The sequence below is a fragment of the Anas platyrhynchos genome, chromosome 3, assembly GCF_047663525.1.
Source record: "Anas platyrhynchos isolate ZD024472 breed Pekin duck chromosome 3, IASCAAS_PekinDuck_T2T, whole genome shotgun sequence".
Taxonomy (NCBI): Eukaryota; Metazoa; Chordata; class Aves; order Anseriformes; family Anatidae; genus Anas; species Anas platyrhynchos.
The window spans coordinates 111175380-111201307 of record NC_092589.1 but is presented as its reverse complement, the minus strand read 5'-3'; the positions used below and the strand labels follow the sequence as shown (position 1 = coordinate 111201307).

The window sequence follows — 25928 nt, the reverse complement described above, 5'->3', positions numbered from 1 at the left end:
GTGAATGTTTCTGAGGCTGAGGTATGGGATGTTTGCAGGGGCGAGGTTGCTTGTCTTTTTGTTAAAAATCTTTTAATGTGCCAGTGACCAGCAAGACATGATAGACAACTCTAAGTGGGTAACATACACGGCATTGGAAGACTACATACAGATTGATTTATAACAGTGGTCTACAAACTTTTTTGATCGTTCACACCAGTCAGTTAAAAAAAAAATTGAGCATGCACCATTAATATCTATGTTTTTCATAAATGATATGCATGTACAACTGAAGTTCTCCTATTTTCTTCCTGCATCCCAATGTGTATGCACCCCACATTGGAGACCACTGATTTAGTTCCAGTAGAATTTGGAAGTCTCAGAAAAACTAAAGTAAGTTTCACAGTAGCAGTTACCAGTCAGACAACTTTCGTAATTTACTGGAGGCACATCATATAGAGAAAACTGAACAAAACTACATCCTTCATTTTTACTTCTGTCTGTTATTCTTATGCTTAGAGAGCTCTAGCAAACTGTGCTCTAGAGAGACACACAACATTAACTGAGCATTTCATTGTCATAATTCTACTTCTAGCAATCTGCAAAAAGATCTGTAAATTATTTTTACTCACTGAATGCAATAAAGAAGTTATATCTCAGTTTAGACTTCCTTATCCTTCTCGGTTTTTGAAAAAGTGATTGAACAGTACTGTTCAAATTAAGCCAAAAAAAAAAAAAGTCAGGCCAACATCAGTCTTTAGGTGTAGCTAAAATAACAAAAAGAGGAGCAACTGAGTAGCCCTCTCTTAATTATTTTGTTTAAAACAAACATAATCTGTATACACTAGTGGTTCACATGTTAAAAATGTTACTTTTTTCTTTCCATTGTCTGATGTTGAGACTGACTTGTAGTTTTCCTAACAATAAAGGTGCGTGTGCCCCTTGAACAGATACTACCTAGGAACAGGTTGCTCTAAAACCCCTGCCTGCCTTCTTTGATAGTTTACTGTGCGTAATCTGTTTATGATTGCATTGCTGTAAGCCTTTTTAAGGTGGAGGTAATTGCACATCATTTGCTTAATTTCAACTGTAAAGACATGTTAATAGACAAAAGGAAAAATGTACCCAAATAGACCATAATTCAGATGCGGCAAATTTTTGCTTTAGAGTAAAGATAACAGGTGTGTATATCCACAGTTAATATATTTTTTGTGAAGTTCTGGAGCTTCTTAATGCATCACTCTTTTGATGAATGCTTTTCAGATTTCTGATCTGATAATGTAAATAATCTCCTGCTTCTAACCAAGTAATTTATTAGATATCAGAAAAGTTTATTTAAAATACAAGTTATTGCTTCCTGTAAGAACGTGTTAAACATGCTCAATGCATGCTTTCAAAACAAAGGCTACTACCTGAATAGAGAATCACAGAGTCACAGAGTGGTTGAGGTTGGTAGGGACCTCAGAAGATCACCTGGTCCAACCCCCCTGCTGAGCAGGATTGCCCAGAGCACATTGCAAAGGATGGCCTCCAGGTGGGTTTTGAATATCTCCAGAGAAGGAAACTCCACAACCTCTCTGGGTAATCCCAGTACTCTGTCACCCTCACAGTGAAGAATTGTTTTCTCATTTTCAGGTGGAACCTCCCATGCTTCAGTTTGTGCCCATTGCCTCTTGTCCAGTTGCTGGGCACCACTGAAAAGAGTCTGGCCCCATCCTCTTGACATCCTCCCTTCAGATATTTGTATTTTGATAAGATCCCCTGTCAGTCTTCTCCAAGCTAAACAGACCCAGCTGTCTCAGCCTCTCCTTGTATGACAGATGCTCCAGTCCCCTAATTATCTTAAATTAGTATTTTCTTAAGGATTAAATGAGTGGTCTTCAGACATAGTTGAAAGACTAAATGCAAATCGTGTTTTCATGGTACGTAGCCATCACTGAATGTTCATTTTATAGACAGTGAAATCAGAAGAAAATAAATTGTGTTGGATTTCTCTGTCTTTTAAACGTGTGATTCCCCTTAAACTGCAGAAAACAAGTTAAGAAAAGAATGAAAAAGTACTTTGGTACTTTTTAAGGAAATTGAAGAAAATTGTTGAACAGTGTTACTCTTGAATGCTTTGTAAGCTTTTTGTTTTAAGAAAATTCTAAGAAAATTATTTAATTTTAAGAAAATTCTTGAGTTAAGAACATTCTAGAAAATTTTAACTTCTAACTCAAAAATAAGATTAAAAGTGTTTCATATTTATTCACATTCAAACTATTTTGAATGCCAGAATAGTTGCTCAGTTTGGAGGGACACTATAACAGGTTATGAATGGTGGAGACTGAAGATGTAAGCTTTACATTATGATATCCAGTTGAATAGAAATGCCTGATTACTGCAAAAGGACTAAAGACCATTGTTTAGGAGTAGCTCTTCTGATGGCAATGAATAGTAGCCAGTTGGAGATTTTTCAACAGCCTTTCAATTCATTTTGATAGGAAACAAAATGTTAGTTAAAACTAACACATCTCAGTGAACAAATCCTGAAATTATTCATTGCTAATTTGATACTTATTGCTAATTCAGAGCTGTGTTGTGGCTATCTAATTTTAAATAAGGACTAAAAAATGCAGTCTTGTTCCAAATTTCTGTAAAAGCCCTGGAAAACAGGAAGTTAGATAGTTTTGTTTTTGTTTTTGTTTTAGCACTCTGGTCATCTTTTGCCAGTAAAGGCTGTATAGAGCTCTCTATATGTGGGCTATAGACAATAATGGTGTTCCTTCCAATGTTTAAAATCTGTTAAACTGTCCTTAGTTCATTTTGAATGATAAAAGAGGTAGGCATTGATTTATGGTCCACCAAAAGACTGTTTCCATTGATTTCTCTTTAGCAGGAGATTAGGATCTTTGCAGACTATTTTGAAATTGGGTTATATCCTTAAGAAGCACTATAGGAAAAAGCGTAGAAGTGTGTTTTTTGCACAGAAAGCAAATCTGTGAAGACATTCATTATTTGTCAGTGTGCCATCAGTGTGAAGTTTTGAAGTGAAATGGAAAATTTAGAAGTCATGTGCAGCATACTTTGTGATATATTGCTGATGTATTGCTTCTTAGCTGTGTTCTTTACTGTTGTTACTCACCTGAGTTTGCTTTTCTAGCCTTCTGACTTCTAATGAAACTGCAAAATTGACTTCAAGTGAGATTCTGCCTCATCTAAAGTGATACAACACTGCAAAAAATATTAATGAAATCATTTGGGTAAAACTGAATTTCGGCTTCAGCAAGTTACTCATCTTGTTGGTTGCTAGATAGTTGTCCACCAAAGGACAGACCTAAGCGTGGGCATGATTACCAGATATGAGCCATAAATTGCTACTGTCATAGGAAATACTGTGCTGGTAAGGAAAAAAATAAAATAGTAGCCCGAGCAAGACAAGGAGTATGGTGTGCTATAATAAGATGATTGTGTGTTATTTAGGACAGTGATTCCCAAACTTGTGGTCTGTGGTCTGCTAGTGGTTCCCAGGACACTTGCTTGTGGTGCAGGAAGAGCTGGCTGATCAGGTGGAGTTGGCTCTCTCACTGGTTTCCACTTGCTAAGCTGAATTAATGGTAGCTAAGAATATTTTTCCCATAATACTTCTGCTGTGTAAGCATTTGCAGCAGTGGTCTTTGAGATGTTACACAACCACGGATGTGGGGAGATGGGGAGCAATGGGATTGCGGTCTGCACTGCTGCAAACAGGAGAGAAGGAGATGGTGAAAAATGGTCTGAGAACTTGGGCTCCTAAAAATAGTGACTCATCTTTAGCTAATAGCTTTTGTCCTTGTCATTGTGTATAATCCCAAAGGAGAGAATTCACACAAAGGCACAGGGAGTCAGTATGCATTTGGTAATTTTAGCTATCTTGTGACTTTCATTTGTTTTAAGTAATGTGAATGTTTTTAATGTTTGCTGATTTTGGAGAATACTTGCACTGTTTCTTTAAGGTGAACAAAAGCTACCAGCAGTCTGTTCAGTCAGTATTAAAACACCTCAGAATTAGTGTCTGTGGTGCTCAGGAGGTCTTCAATCTTTGAATCTTTATCTGGGCCTCAGCACTGTACAGTTAGAGATCATACAGCAGTGGTGATAGTAGGTAAGGTTAAGGGCCTGAAGGGAAGAGGGCCCCAAAAAAGCTGGTTAATATTCAAGGATCACCTCCTCCAAGCTTGAGAGCAATGCATCCCAACAAAGAGGAAGAAGTCGGGTGAAAATGTGAGAATCACAGAATCACAGAATTTCTAGGTTGGAAGAGACCTCAAGATCATCGAGTCCAACCTCTAACCTAACACTAACAGTCCCCACTAAACCATATCCCTAAGCTCTACATCTAAACGTCTTTTGAAGACTTCCAGGGATGGTGACTCCACCACCTCCCTGGGCAGCCCGTTCCAGTGCCTAACAACCCTTTCAGTAAAGAAATTCTTCCTAACATCTAACCTAAAACTCCCCTGGCGTAACTTTAGCCCATTCCCCCTCGTCCTGTCACCAGGCACATGGGAGAACAGGCCAACCCCCACCTCGCTACAGCCTCCTTTAATGTACTTATACAGAGCAATAAGGTCACCCCTGAGCCTCCTCTTCTCTAGGCTGAACAAGCCCAGCTCCTTCAGCCGCTCCTCATAGGACTTGCTCTCCAGGCCCCTCACCAGCTTCGTTGCCCTTCTTTGGACCCGCTCAAGCACCTCGATGTCCTTCTTGTAGCGAGGGGCCCAAAACTGAACACAGTACTCGAGGTGCGGCCTCACCAGAGCCGAGTACAGGGGGACGATCACCTCCCTAGCCCTGCTGGTCACACTGTTTCTGATACAAGCCAGGATGCCGTTGGCCTTCTTGGCCACCTGAGCACACTGCTGGCTCATATTCAGCCGACTGTCCACCATCACTCCCAGGTCCTTCTCTGCCTGGCAGCTCTCCAACCATTCCTCTCCCAGCCTGTAGTTCTGCTTGGGGTTATTGCGCCCCAGGTGCAGGACCCGGCACTTGGCCTTGTTGAACTTCATACAGTTGACCTCAGCCCATCGGTGCAGCCTATCCAGATCCTCCTGCAGAGCCTTCCTACCCTCGAGCAGATCGACACACGCACCTAGCTTGGTGTCATCTGCAAACTTACTGAGGGTGCACTCAGTGCCGTCATCCAGATCATTGATGAAGATGTTAAAGAGGACCGGCCCCAGCACCGAGCCCTGGGGGACGCCACTAGTGACTGGCCTAGAGAAGGATGAGTTCATGTGAGCATGGATGAACAAGGTGCTCCTAGCCAAGCTCCAACACATAAAGGAAGCCTACAGAGGGTGGAAGCAAGGACAGGTAATCTGGGAGGAATACAGAGATACAGAGACGTTGCCAGAGTATCCGTGGATGGAGATAGGAAAGCTAAATTTAAATGAAATTCAGTCTGGCCAGAATGTCAAGGGCAACAAGAAGGCCTTCTACATCAGTGATAAGAGGAAGACTAGGAAAAATGTGGACCCTCAGCATTGGTGAGGCCACATCTGGAGTGATGTGTACAGTTCTGAGCTCCCTGTTACATGAGAGACCTGGGCATACTGGAGGGAGTCCAACGCAGGGCCACCAAGGTAATCAAGGGACTGGAGCATCTCTCCTATGAGGAAAGGCTGAGAGAGCTGGGACTGTTCAGCCTGGAGAAGAGAAGGCTCCAGGGAGATCTCAGTGTCTATCTGTACCTGAAGGAAAGGTACACCGAAGATTGAACCAGGCACTTTTCAGTGGTGCCCTGTGCCAGCACAAGAGGCGATGGATACAACTTGGAACACAGGAGGTTCCCTCTGAACATGAGGAAACACTTTCCTTATATGAAGGTGACTGAGCACTGGCAAAGGTTGCCCAGAGGTTGTGGGGTCTCCTCCCTGGAGATCTTCAGAAGCTGCCTGGATGTGGTCCTGGGCACCCTGCTCTGGGTGTCTGCTGGAACAGGGCCTGGGCCAGATGGACCCTGCCAACCTCATCCATTCTGTGAGGTGTCTGGACAAATTCTGGTACATAGTGGTAGTTATGTTTAAAGACATTTACAGCTTGTAATATGAAGGTTAAGAGAGAAAAGTAGAAGAAAAGGCAGCTGAACTGACATTTTACATACATATTTTAAGCTTATACAGCAAATTAATATTAAGTTATATTCCAACAATATTCTCTGCTTCCTGTGCAGATAAATTAAAACATCTGAGAGTCATTGACAGATAGCTTATCTTTAATACAGGTTCTTTCCAGGTTTAGTCAGTTATGTTCAAGTATTAAAGACCTAGAGTACTCTATGTCCAAAAACACACAGCACTGCTCTGCAGAATTAATAGAGTTGTGTGGCAGGAAGTTTCCCCATCAAATGGTACCATGCTGTGGATACATTAAGAAAAAACAGGTTGTAACCATGCTATCCAGATAGAATTCCACTAGTTTAACATCCAAGTGTGACTTTTTTTTCTTTTTTTTTTAAAGTTCAGAGAGGAGAAGCTTCCTGTTTACGTAGCTGGCCTCAGCACTGATTAATCACCCCGAGGTCCTCATGCGGTGCTTGTCACCAGCAAGGGTCCCTGTGTGCACCGAGGAAGCGGTTGTTTTCTCAGGACAGGGCAGGAACTGCCAGCTTAGGGCACATTTGTCTGGCTGCCCCTCCTGATGCAGCAGGTGCTGCTATCCAGTAACCATATTCCTTCCTTGTCTTTGGAGAGGGCAGCTAAAGGAAGGAAGTGTGTGTGTGCATTTGGAAGTTATTAGGAGATGTTTAAATGCTGAGGTTTTTGTCTTTACCTGGTAAGGTCTGTATTTTGCTGTATGGTTTTACTGCTAGGTGTCTATTTTAAGGAAATAAATGGAACAGTTCATGGTGGGAACCCACCGGAACGTTTTAAATCAAAATGTGTGAAAAGCAAGCAGCCCTGGAGATGCTGCTGTCCACCATTTACTGTAACACGCCCTTCCCTTGAGCCACATTCAGCTAATTATTCATAGAGGTCCTGTAATCATGTCTGTAATTATGCAAAGAGATCCTTTGAATGAAATATTGGCATTTGGCATTCTTTATCAGTTCCGCTTAATTTTAATCATGTGTTTAAAAATCTTGTTCAATTCAAAATCAAAACAGGAAAAATAAAATTTTGCCATCTGTGCAGTGTTTCTGAGTTGTTTTATTATTTTCTTTTCTGGCCAACCAAAATGTTATTAATTTTAACTGCTCATAACAGCATACTTTAACAGTCATGTATTTATTTATAATGATTGCTTAAACACTATTAAGCTGATTCTGGTACCACTTAGTGCATGACTCTACATGTATTCCACTGATTTTGATGGAGTAGTGACCAATTTTTGCTGGTGTTACTGAGAGGGCTTTGTCCTTATTTTTATTATAACTATATGAAAAATAGGTTCCTTCTATTTTCTATTTCTTTCAAGGTTTTTTCACTGTCAACATATATCTGTGGGTATACTATTAAAGAAGTCCATGAATAGCTTTCTAGTCCATTCTAGCACTTTATTCAACTAATTCCCCTGTTAGAAGAAACATTTTTTTCACCCATATCTACAAATAAAGTTAATATAATTCAAATTCAAAGATGTGTTTTAAAGTAACAGTTTTTGAAACCTGATACAGACTTCTGGATTCTTATCCAGAAAACAAGATGTTTTAAAAAAAAAATGACATTCATCCATTGGAGAGTATAATTTCTTTAACTGCATTCCAGGAAAATTTGGATGTAGATTTTGAGATTGTTTATGGATCATTTTCCGCCTTTCACCCCATGACATAGGTATGTTCTCCAGCTGATACCATCATTTCTAATTAGATGCAGATGGCTGTTAGTGGGGGGAAAAAAGTGTTCAAGAATTTGAACCCTATGAAAAGGTAACATTTATATCTTTTGGTGTCTTGACTTTAGAAGGCATGTCACAGTTCACTGAGATGAGCAGTGCTGTGATGTTTCAGACTAACTCGTTTAAATGCTTTCTGTACTATTGTAGAGAAATAGAAAAAGTGAAATAATTCAATAAACAAAATATTGAAACGATTCAGATTATTTTCCCCAGGGATTATGCTTAAGAAACTTTTAATCCCAAATCAGATTGAAAAATACATTCACAATTGCTAAAGGACTGAAAATGGACTATCCCCATAGCAGGGGATAATCCCTTCTCTCCGATGATGTAACAGGTCTGGGTTTGTTTCAATAGCTGAACCAAAAGTTTTTCACTACACAGGTTAACACTAGGGGAAAAAAAATAATCAAATTGTTTATTAATAATAATTCCTACTTTCTGATATAGACCTTATATTTAATTTTGATCACACAAAGCTTGCAAAAATGTTGCAGATCTTGGTGCGATCAATTCAGTGTTTCACGGTAGTTTTATTTTTAATTCACAGTGGTCTGCGGTCATAAGATTGAGGAACTATCAGCAATGCACAGCACGGTTCCAGATTCTAAAAATAATCAATTTCGGAACTTGAAGTCTCTGTTAGCTTTGGTTTGGGGGAGTTTCCCTTTCTTTAAGAGGCAGCGTAGGTGTTTCAGGGAAACGTAGGTGGATATAAAGCAGATTATGCACAGGGTACAACTGGCCTCACTCTTAGATCATCTTCATAAATGAATTACTCATACCTCTAGTGCACCTACTTATATATCTCACCAGAATCTGAGTAAGGGTTGTATGCTTTAGGAAAGGAGCAGGGGCAAAATGGTAACAGTGTTGGGGAACCAGATTGAATGAGGGACTGTTAGCACATTGGTGCTTGTTAGATGGAGTTTTTCCTTTTTTTTTCTTCCTTTTGATGCTGAACATAAGACTGTTCTTTTGCTTTAAGCTAAACATACTCTTACCTTTTTAAAGTTTAAATTCTGTTTTGTGCATGAATGCATTTATTAAAACAATCTAATTTACTACAGCTGTCAAATTACTGGTGAAGTCAAGTGGCTGCCTAGTTGCCAAATTAATCCCTGTTGGGTTTAACCATGAAACAAACTCTGCTAAAGTTCTCTAGGATTGTTGTAGTGGTTTTGTTGTTATTTTGTTTTGTTTTGTTGTTGGGTTTGGTTTGTGGGGTTTTTTTCTCTTTTTTTTTTTTAATTTTTTTTTTAGAGTATAGCTGTTTTCAGACATACTACCACTGAACTTTTGCCATCTAAGACTCCTTTGACTTCTATGGTAATATTTACATGGTTTGGAGTTTAATCCTGCAATTAATCATGAAGAGACTAATTACTGTATTCCCGAATGCACATCAATGTATATTAAACTCTACATGATTATATTTGGATCTGTTTGCATGTAGGGTATGGGTCAAATTCAGTTACTTTCAGTAACTAATTCAAAAAAAGTATACTGTAAATTATAATTTATCAATTATAGCTTAATTATACTTTATACTTTTTACTTTGTCAGTTTCAAAGAGACTGTAGCGAGCTATGGCTTAGATGTCTACTAACATAAATGAATGAGAAAAGTGGCTCTTACCCAGATGTGAGCCTGGCACTTTGTTGGTCACAGGTGGTTTACTTTCTGTGTAGCACATCTCACCTGTGTAAAATGAAGGGCAAAAGAATCCCTTATTCATTTATAATGACAAATCAGCACTGTAACGGTAGCACTTCAGTCTCGATGTCAGCTATGATGCAAAACTCTGGGGAGCCATCACAGTATCTGTGGCATGTTGCCATACCTGCTCTGCTGTGTAGTTCAGTTAGGTGACTACAAATGAAACTTTCATTAGATCTTGATTATAGGGAACAAATGTGTCAATTACATCTTAAATAATTTAACAGAAGGAAATATATAAATCATATAATTTAAAGTGGTTAATTTGACAGAAACGTATTTCTTCCTCAAAGATAGGCAGTTTGCACTATACATCACCTGCAGGTTGTTACTTAAAGCATCAACAAGCGATAAAGAAAGCTGCCCTATTTCAAGAAAGTACAAGCTATTCTCTCTATATATTCTATTCTCTCTTCTCAGCCTTGCTACTGATTTTCATAAATTCAGGCTTTTACATACAATGTTTTGTCCATTTCTCTTTTGCCTTATGTTGCGGGAAGTAATGAAAGACAGAGTTAGAAGTGCTCCTGAACCAAAATCATGTCCTTTTCCACTGATTCCTCACAAGTTCAGTTGATTCGAACATGTAGCTAGGTGGGAAGTATCAGAGCAGAGAACTGGAACCTCCAGGCTGCAAATGTCACTTGATGTCACAGCAGTCAGCAGCAAAGCCCCTGTTGCCCTCGCTTCCAGTGGGGATCACGGCTGCTTCCCTTTGCTGTCAGTGTGCTCACCTTGTGCAAAGAGGAGACCCAGCAGAGACATGGTAGGCTTTTTGAGGCAGGGAATGATTAGAAGCACTGACTGAGCACTGTGAGGTTGCTCTGCAGTACTGTTTTGCAAACATTTCATGCTGTACAACCTGCAGTGCTGGTAGCATGGGGTCATGTTCTCACCTACAATAAAGTGATGCAGCCACTGGCATGGCACTAATTTACAGCATCAGGGAATCTAAGATATGATTTTGAAAACATATCATCTGAGAGTTTGGAAGTACACAGGTTAAAGATGGAAAAACGTTGTGCTTTCCTAAGTGGGTTGTTTACTCCTTAAAATAAGAAGGGTGCTAGACAGCACTGTTAGGTAATCGGAATCTGCTTACTGCAGGTGGTTATTCTGTACACTAAATTTAACATTTCCATGGACAGGTGGAGATACAAACTACTTTATGTAGTATCAGTACAGTATCCTAGTAGTGTAGTATCATCTGAGATGAATATATGCAAGAGTAAAGAAAAAGCCCGAAGTTTATACTGAATGCCATCCAAACACCGTTATTGTAGCTAAAGTAGTTAAGAAGTGTATTACCGTTAGTTTAATGTTACTCTAAAGACTTACACTTACTTGAACATTTCGGTCTTTGTCTTTATCAGTTCTACATAAGATTTTGGGATGGATTTTCAAGAAAAATCAGATATGGCCTAACAAATCAAAAGTTTTAGCTTCAGCAGAAGTTGAGTTGCTTCAGAAAAGCAACTTGCCTTTACATACGGTTTTACATTTGAGTTGCTTTCAGTTGAGTGCTTCAGAAAACATCACCCATTGATCTATCCAGTTCTACCTTCCTGTAAGTCGCTGTAATGTTGAAATTCTGTATTGCTACTTGTGTTACTATATAACTACCTATCCACATACCTTCTTATCTGCTTGCTTGTTCAGCCTTCCACCTCTTAATATTGTTCTGTACTCGTTGCCATTTTCTCACACTTTTAATATAATTCTTTTTACTCCCTCTTCTGTGGAATAACATGGGTTGTCTTCCTTGGCCTGCTGTCTGTCTTCACTCCAAGCTTCGACTCTCCTTTATTTGCTCTTAGTCCCTCTTTTCTCTACTTGTATCTGTTTAAACTTCCCAAAGTTTTGAAGTGCTGTTTTCAATAGGTGTGACTGTTAGACTTGCCTACTACGGCACAATGTTTTATTTATCATACACCTACTGAATCCATTCCTATGAAATTACATTCATTGTTTTTTGTTCATTTCAACCCTTGTACAATTGCCACTGCCCTTTCTATGCCTCTTATTATCATGCTTCATGTAGGCAGCCTTGGTGATGTGCAGGAATCATTATTTAGTTTTTCTTCCATTGTCAAGCTGTACAAACAGAAGTTGTTGTGAGAGTGTGTTATATACTGAAGTTGCTTTTTGTTGCTTCATCCAGTAAGAAAGCTCTGTGCCTTAGTTTCAAGACTAAATTTTCCCCATGTTAAATTGGAAGATGTTAGATATAACCAAACACAAAAAGATCTTGATACTCATGTGCTTTGCAGTAAGGAATTACCTTAAGGAACAACGCCCTGTGTGTTTTTCCTGGATAGACTCATGCATCACATTCCTCAGGCTGATGGTGCAAGATAATTCAAATACCAGTGAAACACATTTGCCCTTGTAAAACTGGGTGATATTATTTCAGACCATATGTGAAATGAGTATTCCTAAGGGAAACACTCAAGGTGGACATCTGGAAGAGTACCACCTGCCAGTCCAGCAAAGCAAGGAAAGCAGACTTTTGGGGGAGTGGGAGAGAGCTAGTGGACCTAGACTGATTTTTGCAGCCTAGCTCAGCATATCAACAAGATAATGGAAATTATAATATTTTCTCTCTGTTGTTTGAACATGCACTACTGGTACGATGTTCCCTTCCAGAAGCTCAGTCAGAATGTGCCCTTCTGAGTTCAGTGCACACCTTGTGGCAGACATTTCCCTGAAGATCTTGTGAATGACTTCATTTTCTCAACCATTGTATTTTCAAGGACATGAGCTCTGCTTCTTATCACTGTGTATGATAGCTATGCCAGTGCAAGGCTACTTCTTGCTTTCTTCATAATGCCTCTCTCTGTCTCTCTTTTTTTTTTTTTTTTTTTTCCTGTGATGTTCCCCTTCAGCACCTGGAATGGAAAGGCTGAGCCTTGTTACATTGACAGCTGTTGTCATGGCATGTCTTTGCTGTGGAGTTACTCTGCAATGTCCAGAGACCTCAGCAACCCTAACTAAAGTAATACGTTCAGGGGTTCCACTATAATGATGTTACTGGTTTGGTTTTGTACCTGTTTAATGGTATGTAGTCCAGTGTATTTCAGTGATTTGGGCTATGCTCAGTGATTCTTCCTTAACCAGCAGTGGTAGATATTATTTATTTTGGAATTACTGGAAAAGGGAGAATTGCTGGAAGATTTTGAAGGCTTATCAGCACTGAAACTATTTGTTGTCTGTTGCTTTGCAAGTGTAGATATGCAAGTCCAGACATGAAATGACTTCAGAACTGGAAAAAAGATGAGTAAAGCCTAGATAAAAGCCTAACTTATAATAAACTAAGGACATAACATTGCTTTTTTGTGTTCTGCAGTTAGTTGTCTTGTGGAGGATATTCTGCAAAGTGAAGTGATGTGCAAAGTGGGATACCGGGTGCATTGACCTTACTTCACTTTTACAGTCAATGCAACTAATGAAAATGGTGCTGCAAGTTTTGCTATTCAAAATAATTAGGTCTGCTGAGAGCTGTAATAACCCAAGTAGCCTTCTGCCTTCAAAACAGCTGCTTAGAAATGAAACAAACAAACAAGAAATCAACCAAATCATCCTGAGATTAATAGAGTCATAGTGAATTTAATACTTGGTCCTATATCAAGATACATCTTATGCAGCGGTTGGCCATAGTGAGGAAGTCCCTTCCTGTTGTGTTTGTGTGGGCAAGTGAAGCAAGGAATTCACAAGAAAATGAACGTGAAAAATCAGCTTCCCAGCAGCTCAGACCTCTTTGCTTTTGCTCCTTGAAATTACTCTATGATGGAAATTTAGATCTGTTCCTGTACAGTGATGGTCCCTCTAACCCCTCCCCTGCCAAGTTTTTTTTTTTTTTTTTTTTTTTGCGTTGTTTTACTTTGCTTTTTGTTACTTTTTTGATAACGATATTGAAAATTGTTTTAAATTACACTTCTGTAGTTGTTCAGTTTGACAGTAAAATGCAATCCTTCAGAAAGAGAAAAGAGCCCATTTATGTAGAACACACATATTAGATTTGGTTTATGCATGTAAAAGTGATAATGGAGGTACAGTTTGACATAAAACCACACAATAAAACACTGTTTAATGGTGCTTGCCTTGCCAAAAATAGAGACAAGCAACAACATTTATCTCAAGCCTTGCACTGTTATCTCATTATACCTCAGTGATAGTTGCTTTAACCAGAGGGAAGCAAGACTGGGAATGCAAAATGAAAAGAAGTCTCTCACAGACATCTTCATTTAGTAAGTTCAGTATACTGTAGTATGTTTTTAATCAAAACTGTTTTTTAGTATTTCACATGTTTATTAGTTCATTTGGTCAGACTATGCTGGTACTAATTTAATTACGATACAGCTTCCTTTCAAAAACAGATTAGGTGTTAAATAAGTGTCCCAGCAATAGGTATGTAGATAGTAAAGGAAATCGGTAGTTTAATTTGTAAATTAAGGTCTTGTTATTTTTCTAATAAAGAAAATAATACCTATGACCATTTCAGTGTCTTGAGTACATGGTAATTTATTTGTGGAGGATACCTTTACAAAAAGTAATTACTTCAATAAACACTAATGAGTGGTGTGTTTATCTTAAAAGTTGCATGAACAGTTCCTGAGGGTACTAGGGCCAGATGAAGGTCTAAGGGTTAATCTAAAACACAATGCTTTAAGACCTGGTTCCTGGTGTCAGTAGGAGTTCTTTGGTATTTATTGAGCATTCTTTCACGGTTTCCATCCCACTTCTTTGGCATTTTATCACTTGCTGATACAAATTATCCAGGCTTCAATAATCAAATGAAAGATTGGGTGAAGCATTCAGGCTCTAAGCAATATATCTTCAGGGGATGTATTTTCTAAAAGATATTCTGAAATTAGACTCACAAACCAGAACACTCAGTTTTTAAGCACACTGTTCTGTTTAAACATTTCAGATGGCATTATTCAGTGGTGAGGAATTGCTATATTTTGCTACAAGAACAAAATCAACCAATAGGTTATTTAATTTACAGAATTAGACTTCTGACTGTGCAACCCTGTTTAACAGGTAGTCCTCCTAAGTAATCAGTTGTAGAGCTGCTTTCTTCCTGCCATGTGAAGACAAAGATTAATCTACATGAAGACAAAGATCGATTTATTGTGATGTTACTGCATTTTCATGCACTGAAACTTGTTTATCTCCTTACTGCTAACAGCAAGCATTAAGGTGATAGCACCCACCTGACAGGAGCTGCAAGAAGAGGCTGAGTGAACCCCTTTCCAACCCCTGAGCTCAGTTTCCAGATCCAAACTTGTCTTTATCTTGTAAAAAAATCAGTTATGAAAATTCTTGACCCCGTCCTAGGTCCATCAGAGTTTGTCCTTAGATATCCTATTGCTACCTCCTGGAGCAAACGAGTAGTGAAGAGAAAGATGAAAGGCAGGTAGGGCAGGGTTTTCTTTTCCTCTCTTTCCTTCAGATATAATTCCAAGTCACCTTTTTACACAGGCCCTGACACCAGATTCAGTGACACTGTTCCTTGTTTGGACACCATCTGGTTCATGTCACAAGGTCATTCACAACATTTTCCTTCTGGAACACCAATCTTCCTCTTTGCTTTAATGGCTCCCTCAGTGTAGGCCACGGAGCAAAGAGCCTCGTCCCAGTCATAGAAGCTTGCCTTGGTCACCTTACTGGTACTTACCCACTAAGATTTATCCTGCCTTTTAGGTAACAAGCAAGCTCCTTGGGTTTATTCAAGACAGGAATCATCTCATTCCTGGGGTTACACCACCTTATGGGTCTCGCTAGCAATAACATTGCAGTGTATGGATACCCTGGTCACAAGCTCGATGCCATTTTCATGGCAATATGTCCCTAGGAATAAAGAAAAACCCTGTTGTTCTTTCTTCAGGGTCTCCTTCATTGGTCTCCTGTTGGCACCTCCAGCTACATGCCAGCATTTATGGAAAGATCGGTGTCTGCAATTTCTCTCCCATCCTTTCTTTGCAGAGGAGGTGGAGGCTTTCATTTTGTGAAAGCCAGACTTGCAATGCAGTATTATAAAGAAAAGCAGTGTTCATCTTTCAGAATCTGAAACAAATTCTGTCACTTTGTCTTCTGTTTTCCCATGCAGTTATCCTTCCTATGATTAAAGAAAAGCCAAGAAGCAGAAACTTTTTTTTTTTTTTTTTGGAAACAAGGCACCAACATGAGACTTAAGTCAAATGCAATTTTATAGATTCATAATAACCAAGCAAAATCAGTTAGATTAGTCATTTCATTGATTCTTTTAATTGTGATTCATTTGTGATTAGACTTCAGGTTGTTCATAAAGCAGGATTTTTTTTTCTTAAGATGCTACCTGAAGCAGTCCATGTTTGTATTAGGTCAGTGATGTGGTTAGTCTTTTGTCTTGCTACAAGAAATGTTAAACATATTTGTAAGCTTGTTTGGTTGGTTGGTTTCTGCTTCATAACTTGGAGGATGTTTGATCTACATGAGGCTGCTCATTTAACAGATATGCTTTTTTTTTCTTGCCTGAGAATTTCCCTTGCATACACAGCAGAAAAACAAACAAAATTCTCTGTTATTTCCCTGAAAACTGAAGTCCTCTTCCCTAGCAAGATTAACTTGTCGACTATCTTAGAGCAAACACTTTATTTTAATCTATCATTGTTTTCTGACACTGGGTTTAGCAGAGGTCAGAGAAAGAGATTCATTAAAGTGATTGCGCATTTGTTTTTCCAAAAGCACATCAGAAGATTAATGCTTTGCCAAAGAAAATAAAGAAATACAGTATTTCTTTTAATACACTTCAGCTAAATAAAGTCTTGAAATCACATGTCTTGGCCCAGATGGGGTGTCTTCAGCTTACGGTTCAAGTAGGATAATTTCTACTATCTGAAAACAGCTTAAATGAGCTCTATTTCAGCCATGCCGTTTATTCCACACCTGAGGTGAAGTAACTCACCCTCCGGTCCCTTCTCTGATGTACAGCCATTGGAGAGCTGACTGCCAGTGTGTTTGTGCAAGTCTGTTTGCTTATATAAAGAACCCATTTAAGCTCCTCCACCCAAGAAATTCGTGTTGATTTTGGAAAATCCCCGGACAATTTTATTCCATAAAATAAATAAATAAATCTTTCAGACCTGAGACACAGCCCAGCTCCACATATTTTGGGCTATTATAAGCACAACATTTGCGTTGGGGAAACATGAACTAACATGAAACATTGGCAATTTTATATTTGTCCAGAAGTAAAATAGAACGTGTATTTCCATAGAGATTCTGTGAAAGTGTAGTTCACCTGATAAAAGAGAGCTGGGTCAGTCTGGGATAACTGGAGGTTGGCGCATGCATCTCCAGACCACGCACTGCATGCTCATCCTCCAGGGTGGCTTTTCTAGAATTAATGCCAATGTGATTCGTTTTGGCAACAAACCAGTGTTTCAGAAGAAAAGGAAAAATTGTATTAAACTTCAGAACAATTCTGTTGAGTCAGCACTGGCTGTCAGGACTAATTTTCAATATGCTGAAGTCCTAAACTCAAGTCTGGGCAAACAAGAGGAGGAAAAGGCCTTATTCTCTTCTCTTAATCCGTACAGGCTTGACCCATATCCCTCCCTGGGGTGCTTACTTTGGCAGCAAAAATGGTTCTGAACAGACACATCACTAATGAAATCAGTAATAGCCCTGAATATGTTGCCCTGGGTCTCCACACTGCTATTTACTAGGTAACTATATATTAAATTAGATATCTGATGTTTAATAAACAGGTGTAACTGATTAAATATATTAGACAACTTTGATAATGTTGAGACTGGGCCAGGCTGTATTTGCTGTATTGGTTATTAATAGCATTGCAGTGATTTTCAACATGTCTCTTGTAGCAGATTCTGAATTTGTGTAGTCAAACGTTGCCATTAACCTGGGCAAGCTTGATTTTCCATCGTCTATATTGACAAGGGAATCATAAGATTGGCTTCAAAGTCACGAGATTGTATGAATACTACAAATAAAATTTGTTTTCTTTTCTGCTTGGTTTCTCTGGTGTTGAGAACCATGAGAGGTTCTCTAGAAGGCTTATACACCTACTTTGCGTCCTTTTCTATTCCTCTAACCTAGAAGTAAGCTGAAATTCTTGTAAAATCCATTATTTTCAAGAACGAAGGCTATGAATGGAATGTCAAACATTAAAAGGCTTGCTGATAAATCACTGGAGATGGCAGTGCCTGAGAAATAAAGCATGGGAATGGTAGCAAATGTTTACAGAGGAGAATTAATCTCTTCAACCCAACACATGGTAATATATATGCTGAATGAAACATACTCTGTCACTTGTTGCTGTATCCAGTGGGTCACCGTATTTCTAGTATTCTGTGTTTTGTGTGTGTTATACATACCCTTAATTAGACTTACGATGTAGACAGCCCACGCCTGCATGGGGTTAAGCTGCTGTATAAACAAATAAAAAGTAGCTCTTGCTAAAAATAGAAACTAAGATTAAAAACAATGTTCTGGCCTTAGGGTTTTGGAAAACAGAACAAGTTTTTGTTTTCCATTACTTGTAGAAAGCCTAATAGTTAATATATTACTTCTAATCTAATTTTGCATTCTCTGAGTGTGTTTTAGTAAATTTCTTTTTCATTTAGAGTAAACTACTATAAATTATGCTGGGTTATGATCATTAGTACTTTTAGTAGAAATACTAAATAAGCTGAAGACAAATTTGCTTGTTGTTACCTCTGTGGTAATATTTTAAGCTCAGAAAAAAAGGCATCAGAACATATTGTGATTCTGTGATATTCTTCAGCAATTATTTTGCTTCAAAACATTGTGTTTTATACAGATCAAAAAGGCAATGTAATCCCAACCCACTTAGGCTACCAGTTAATACCGTTGCTGTCAAAACCCCAGCAACCTCAGTACATTCGAGTTAGTGATTCTTAGCATTTGAGGTTTCTGACCAATTGCCATCAAATTTATTGCACACATATTAAAAGAGCAGTCAGTCTGTGTAATTTGGTAATGTATGTTCAGAGTCATAGGTGGAACGGTTTCTGTTAGCACCTTCTTCAAGCAGGTACAAAACCAGCTACACCTGAAATGGGTCTCCACTGCGAGCTAACTTTCTCTTATAGTACTTTCTGAATGCCTCCCAGACTCTTTAATGTGTGTCCATGCAGCATTTCTGCCTGATGGATACTTCTTCCACATCTGTTTCTTGCACAAGGAACTGATGTAGAAGGCATCAAAAGAAGCAGAGTGGGAACTGAAACACCTAATACTTGGTGGACCAGTAAGGGCTGTATGTGCACCACATCTGGTAGCTGAATGGTTATAAATGGGTGTTTTTTGCCAGGAATCTATGTGCTGTGTAGAACCGTAGATCCATAAGGGCGCTACGGTTCTACACACAGCACATAGATTCCTGATTCCCCATCCTGTGTCTGAAACTTGCTGCCTGGAGATTTGGCCCCTTCCAGACTAAAGCTGCATTGCAAGTCAACGTGTAAGCAGTGTAACAGATCAGGAGGTTAAGCAGGAGTGTGGCATTGAGCTCTGAGGTAACGGCATGGGTTTAAGGGATCAAGCGATATTAGTACATGGGCATCTCCAAATATGTTCCTAGGACTTGAGGAAATAGCTTGAAGCTCTGAAGGTTGGTTCAGGCTGGGTGTTAGGAAAACATTCATCACCGAGATGGTGATCGGGCACTGGAACAGGCTCCCCAGAGCAGTGGTCACGGCACTGAGCCTGCCAGAGCTCAAGAAGCATTTGGACAGTGCTCTCAGATACAGAGTCTGTTTTTTTGTGTGGTCCTTTGTGGACCCAGGAGTTGGACTCAGTGATCTTTGTGGGTCCCATCCAACTCAGGATATTCTATGATTCAGTGTTCCTTCATGCTTTCTGCCTTTCATTTTTCTTTTTTTTTTTTTTTTCTTTTCAGTATTCTTGCATTCTGTTCTGTACAAAAACTTAAACAGGTGTATTTTAATGTACCTTTCAGTGTAGAGTGTAGAGTACTGTTCTAGCAGATCAAAGACCTGTGAGTCCCCTTACACAGAATCACACAGAATCACAGAATTTCTAGGTTGGAAGAGACCTCAAGATCATAGAGTCCAACCTCTGACCTAACACTAACAGTCCCCACTAAACCATATCCCTAAGCTCTACATCTAAGACTTAGAACTTTCAAGAACTTTCACATCTCATGAGCTAGTGCTCATGTTTTTTTTTATTTTTGTATAAAAATAATGTTGCAAATTGTTACAGGCACCAGATTATCCTGGTCTTGCTGGCTGGCTGGAAAGCAAGTGAAGTTCTCATCCTAAGTGATTTCCTGAGCTCCTCTAGGAGGTCCTTGACAAAACATGAATGAGTTTGCAAAATAACCTGAAACCCTGAAACTGTAACATGATCTTTCTCTTTGTAGCTGGATTGATAATGATAAGAACCTGCCTAAATATGTGTAGTTTATGTAAGTGCTAGTGCTCTATGTTGGCACAGAGCATTTCATATTTTTCCCTATTCTGTTGGACTTTTTTTCTGCATATTTGTTTTAAGACAGGAGATTTTGGATATCTGAAAATCCTCAGTGTATGATTAATGTGGATGATAGTTTGTCTTGAGTGAAAGGACTTGTTGCTGGGCAATGTTGTTGTAGGTCTCAATCTTGCAATATGAAGTTGGATTGATTTAAGCTGATCGAACACCTTGAGGTTGGTCTTGTGCCGAAAGAGAGGGAGCACAATGCTAGATGATGGACCATCAAGTTCCATGTGTTTCTGTACCGTCCCTAGTTGTCCAGTTTATATATGTCTTCACATCCCATATACATCTATCAACAGTCTATATTTACCACCTGTGTTAATATCAATTTTTTATTTAAAAAAATATTTATTTCAGAGTTTTCCAAAGACGTGAAGAAAAATGAGACACCTGACACTTCCACTATTAAAAGAAAGTTGTTTTTTTCTCTTATGTTTCAGACACAGATATTAAAGAACTGGAGGATGTTTTTGGACTCAACGGACAAGTAGAACATAAGCTGAACTTCATCAAAAAGAATGTATCAAAAGATATAAAGCTGGTACTGATCGCTCATTCTATTGGTTGCTACATCACACTGGAGATGATGAAGCGAGCATCAGAACTTCAGGTACATCAACCTTACAGAATGGGAGTTGTATTATTAGCAAAGCAGAGTACATACTTAGCCTATGGGTGACTCCATACCTTTCCTATGAAAGCTATATTCTGCTGTAAGTAAGCTTTTGATCCTAGTTCTTACTAAAATGAAATAAAAACATTAATGACTAAGCCTAATAAAATATAATTAAGTATTTTGGTGTAAAATAAAGGTCTTATTTTGAATTTGGACTTCTAAATGCCCATGTAATATATAAATGATTAGTAATGGTGATAAATATCTTCAGGACTTGTCTTTTCATCTTTAAATCATTTATAAACAGGTACTAGATACCTGGTAATTACATTACGTTACTGCACCAAAAATGAAGACTGGTTATGATTTTAATAGTAGCTTCTTATCTCAAGGCAAGCAGATTGCTAATTCTAGATGGGGAAATGTATGGAAGAGAATAATAATACAAATTGTAATGAGTACTGCTATAAAGTACTTTGTTTTTAAAATTGAATGTATATGCAAATATCACTGCTTCTGCAGCTCAGCCTTGGTTTGTGTAACTTGACAAGAACGGGAGGTGTTACTGTGTGTTCTTGTCATTGGGTATCTAAACACTTTTCTTTGTTACTGTAAAGCAGTTGCAAGGCAAAGGCAGGACATAGTTCTCACAGCTTGCAGTTAACGAACTGTTAGTGCTCAGCAATAACTCACTTTCCCAGTGGATAACAAATGAAGAATACTGAATTTATTTGTATTTAAGTATTCACTCTTGCTATATCATTAGCTTTTCCTTTACATCATATTCTCTTCAGTGGAATGAAGTGCAGTGTTAGTGTATAGTCTGTATTTAATATATGCGTGAGTAGGTTCTTCCACTTCTTCATAACCATTTCCACAGCACTTTTTTTTTTCATTTAAAGAAAACAGCAACTAAAAAAGTGAAACATGAGGTTAACCTGATATATTTCCCCAAGCGTATTTCACTTAGTGATTATAAACATGCTTTTCTGGAGGGGAAAACTTTTATTACTGTTTTATCTTTTCAAGAGGGAGTGTTCTAGAAAATATCATATGCAGTAATTTGTCCAAAAATATCAACTTTTCTTTGGTCAACATCTGTACAGTCCTTATGACACAAAGGGTTTTATCTGGTTTCAATTAAACTGAATTGTTGAGCAATTTTTTTACACCTGACCCACTGGATGTTGGCAGCTTGATATTCATCAATGTTTTGAAACTTAGGTATCTTTGGGACACACTTAGACTGTGTGGTGCACTGTGTGCATAAAGTTAATATATGACAAGCTACATTTAAGATGCATTTAACAATAGAAAATATTTGTGTAAGCCAGAGTGTTGTGCAACCTTTGTCCCTTTGCCAAAAATAAGTTAACTGTTAGGTTTTATAACATATGAAGTGTGATAATAAGAAACTTGTGTTTCCATCTCTCCCTTTATTTTTACTGGAATATTTGATTCCCACAAGATTTTGAGCACATATGTGTATTTTAGTAGCTAGATCATTTGATTTTATTTTTGTGTAGTTCTTATGTGATATTCTTTTATTATATGAGTTTTGGTTTTGGTCTTAAATTCTCTGCTTCTAAAAGCCTTTGATTGCTTACAGTTTATTATTCTGAGCTAGAGGTTAATGTGTTGTATTTGGTGTTCAAATAACTCAGTAAACGTTTGTATTTGGAATGTAGGTTTTGCAGGCTTGATTTTTGTTACCCAGTTTAAATAATACCCTTTGATAATCTAGCCAAATGTAGACTAGATTTTCCCTCTCCTGTGCAATGATGAGGGAACCTGATGAGCTTAAGCTAGTAGGCATGAAAAGGATGAGGTACTGCCTTCTCTTCTGTCCTTCTTGGTGGCTCTTCAGCTGTCTTTTTTGACTGGGGCCCCTGTGCTCTGCAGGTTAATGAGGTATTGTTATTTTTTTTTAATTTTCTTTGCTGTATTTCTATGAAATAGTGCTTTTTTTTTATTGAAAGAGAGTTTAAACAGGAATTGCCAATTTACCCCTGGGATAAATTTGATTTTGCAGCCCAGCCCTGGTTTCCTTTTGACTCTCAGGGCAGCTTCTGTTAATGGTTTCTTCAGGAGCCTCCTTAACTTATTGTCTCAGATAGATACTGTTAATTAAGCCTCATTAGTAGAAAAGTGCAACACAGGTTACATCTGTGCTTGTAACTAAATGAAGCTGCTGCATGGTTTGAGCGCTAGGAAGCAGCCAGATCTGCCATGCCCCTCTTGGACCATGCCCCAGGAGACTTTTGGCCCTGAGCAGCCAGCAACTCACAGACTGCACCCTGGCACGGGTCTGGGCCTGAAAAAAGACTAGGACTATTCCCAGTAGTTAGCCTGGATGCAAACAGCCTGTTTTTAGGTGGGGGGAGTTCAGCCATGTCGTGACAGACCATCCCATGTCATCCTGTTCAGTCTCAGGAGCGGGGAATAGCTCCTGGTTGTTTTATTTGCTGGTATACATGGAACCATGGACACTTCTCTATTACCATGGTGGGCATCGAGTCTTTGAAGATTCAGCTCTTTGCAGAAAATGGATCATCCAGAGTTTTTCAGACTTCTCTAATTTTTTCTTACAGGGAAGGAAAAGTGTTAATCGTCCTTACTCTTTTGAGATGGAGAAATGCAATAATGTACGCTGCAACTTATTTGATGTTTGGTCTTAACCTCATAACCTTCTTCATTCAGATAGCAGAACTGAAAAGTGAAACTGAGTGACAAAATGATTTTCTCAGTTGTTGAAGCTTGAGCCTAACTCATAAATACTCTACAACCTCCAGGCTTTCTCTTCTGAAATACAAATCCTTTCTTTGACTGTTTCCATGTGCTTTGCTGACGACACTACTGTTTCCTAAAGTATTCGCTTTGTTAATTTAATCAAAAGATTGACATATTTCCTTGCTAATGAAATTCATTCTGTTACAGCATTCGTCTTCCATTAGGGATGATGCTATTGAAATGCCAGCATCTTTGTGGTAGCGAATTAACAACAATAAATGAAACCATCATACAATGTAAACATTGTTCTTCCTTTAAAACTCACCGAAAAGAAAGTTTTTAAACCCTCTTAGTATGTGTCTGTTAAAGCAAATAAAATTTCTGAAATATATTATTCAAAACCATTCTTTGCTGCTATGTCTCAGTGATGCCAAAGAATATTGGGTATTGCTAGGACTTGGCTGATCTTATAACTAATAGCTAACAAAACATCACAGAATCACAAAATGGCTGAGGTTGGAAGGGGCCTCTGGGTCCATCTGGTCCAACCCCTGATCCAGCAGGGCCACCCAGAGCAGGTTAATGTTCTGCACTACTGAATTGCCTATATATCCCATCTGTGCATTTTCTGCCCTCTTAGCCAGTTTCTAATTCATATAAATATGTTCTTCTCACCCATCATTGATATTATCAGTGAGATCTAATGACCTCAATGGAAAGCATTTTGTTGGAGCATTTTTGAATACAGATATTTTAGGTGATACTCCTATATGTGCCTGGTAGCTGTATTTCTTTTTCAAAATATTTATATAAAAAAAGAGATGGCGCTGTCATCTCTAAAACATTATTGTTGTTACTTCTGATGTTACAAAAAGTTAGAAATGTATTTTATCATTCTTTTTAAAATTTAGCATATATTGGACTAGCTCTTCTGTCATTCCAAAGTTGAATGCACTGTTAGTAATTGGGTCTTTTATTGGCCTCTATGCTCCCCTAGATCACACCTTTGGTTCAACATATGTAGTCCTCATTTTCTGGTTTCATGCCTGAACCAAAAGGCTGTGTTCCATCTGTTGTTAGCAGCTTGCGTGGAAACATGGATGGCCTACAGGTACACAACAGAATGGCAGATGTCATGACTCTGTTAGCTTTTTTTTCTCCCTTTTGTCTAGAAGCCTGCTTCTTCCCAATTACCTGGAGCCCTAGGTAACACATCTTAGTGGGAGAAGACATTATGTAACCCTTCTGATAGCAACATTGAAAGGGAAATTGAAGTTTAGAAATAGTCTTCTCTTTGCTATCTCTTAGCCAGGGATTTCTTTTTTTTTTTTAGCATGTGTGAGAAATTATCTGTACATTTTTTAAAAGTTTGTTTTAAAAGAAGCTTTATTAAAACAGTGAAAAATGGCAATGAAAGAAGATAGTTTTCATTGCATTGTATATTTGTATGCTACATAAAATGCAATAATTATTCACTTACAGAAGAAAAGAAAGAAAATATATAGACTAGTGTAAAAAATCTTCATATTGACTCTCTCTCACAATATGTGAACATCCATCTATAAAAATATTTTTCAGTAACATAGAACAGGAAGTTTAAAGCAAAAAATATGATTCTGAACTGTCTTTTTCTGAAACAGCTTAATCTGTTTTCAATATACATTAAGATAGTGGTTTTTAATATGTTCTGGGTTCATTCTGGACAAATGTGCTCACATATGGAGCTATTCTGGAATATTTCCATTTTTTAATATCTTTTATTCATGTTTACTATATACCAAGTCTCTTGGTCAACATCAATTGTGTAAGCTATCCAAGCTTTTCCAAAGATTATTGGCAGAGATCATCTTTTTGAAATACATTTTCCTGAAGATGGAAGCTACGAGTAGGTGTCTTGTTTTTCTCTTCATTAGAGTTTTTGGTTGTCCCAAGAGCTGGGAGAGAAGACAGGGAGAGAATTTTGTTTTGCCCCTATTGGTAAGTGCATATTTTGCCATCATAGCAAAAGAGATCCCACTTGCTTGTTCAGAAGGTTTTGTTTGATGAGAGCAGTTACATATGGGGAGGAAGGAAGGAGTATGTAAATTGTTTGTAATGGTTCAAAATCTCATACGGACAAATATGAGATTCTCTCATTCCTACATCTTTCTGCCTCAAATAGAATTACGTTTTCTTTTATCTCTAATTAACACTTAGTTCCTTTCTGTTGAAGTACTTGGAAAGCTCCCCCTGACTTCAGTGAAAGCAGGATTAGGCCATGAGAGAGAGAAACGTGTCAGAATTCCTCTGCCAGGAGATTTATTATGATACAAAATTCAGTCCAGTGACCCATTAAGATAATAATTTAGTTTCGGTTGTGTTGAAAGCTTGATTATGAATTTGGGAAGCACTTTCATAATGACAGGAAAGAAAAAAAGTCACCATGATTTTAAACACTGGTATTTCTACAAGAAAACAAAATTCTTTAGTATAGAATTACTGGAAATCCACAGGG

General features: G+C 38.3%; 1 protein-coding gene across 4 annotated transcripts in view; it reads left to right on the top strand.

Annotated features, from left to right (window-relative positions):
• LDAH (lipid droplet associated hydrolase) overlaps nucleotides 1–25928 on the top strand; it is a 117691-nt gene that overhangs the window by 33130 nt on the left and 58633 nt on the right. For all 4 annotated transcript variants that reach the window (XM_013093357.5, XM_005012903.5, XM_072036485.1 and 1 more), the window contains one exon: nucleotides 20529–20698. In XM_013093357.5, the coding sequence (XP_012948811.1) occupies nucleotides 20529–20698 (170 nt within the window). The remainder of the gene's footprint in view (nucleotides 1–20528; nucleotides 20699–25928) is intronic.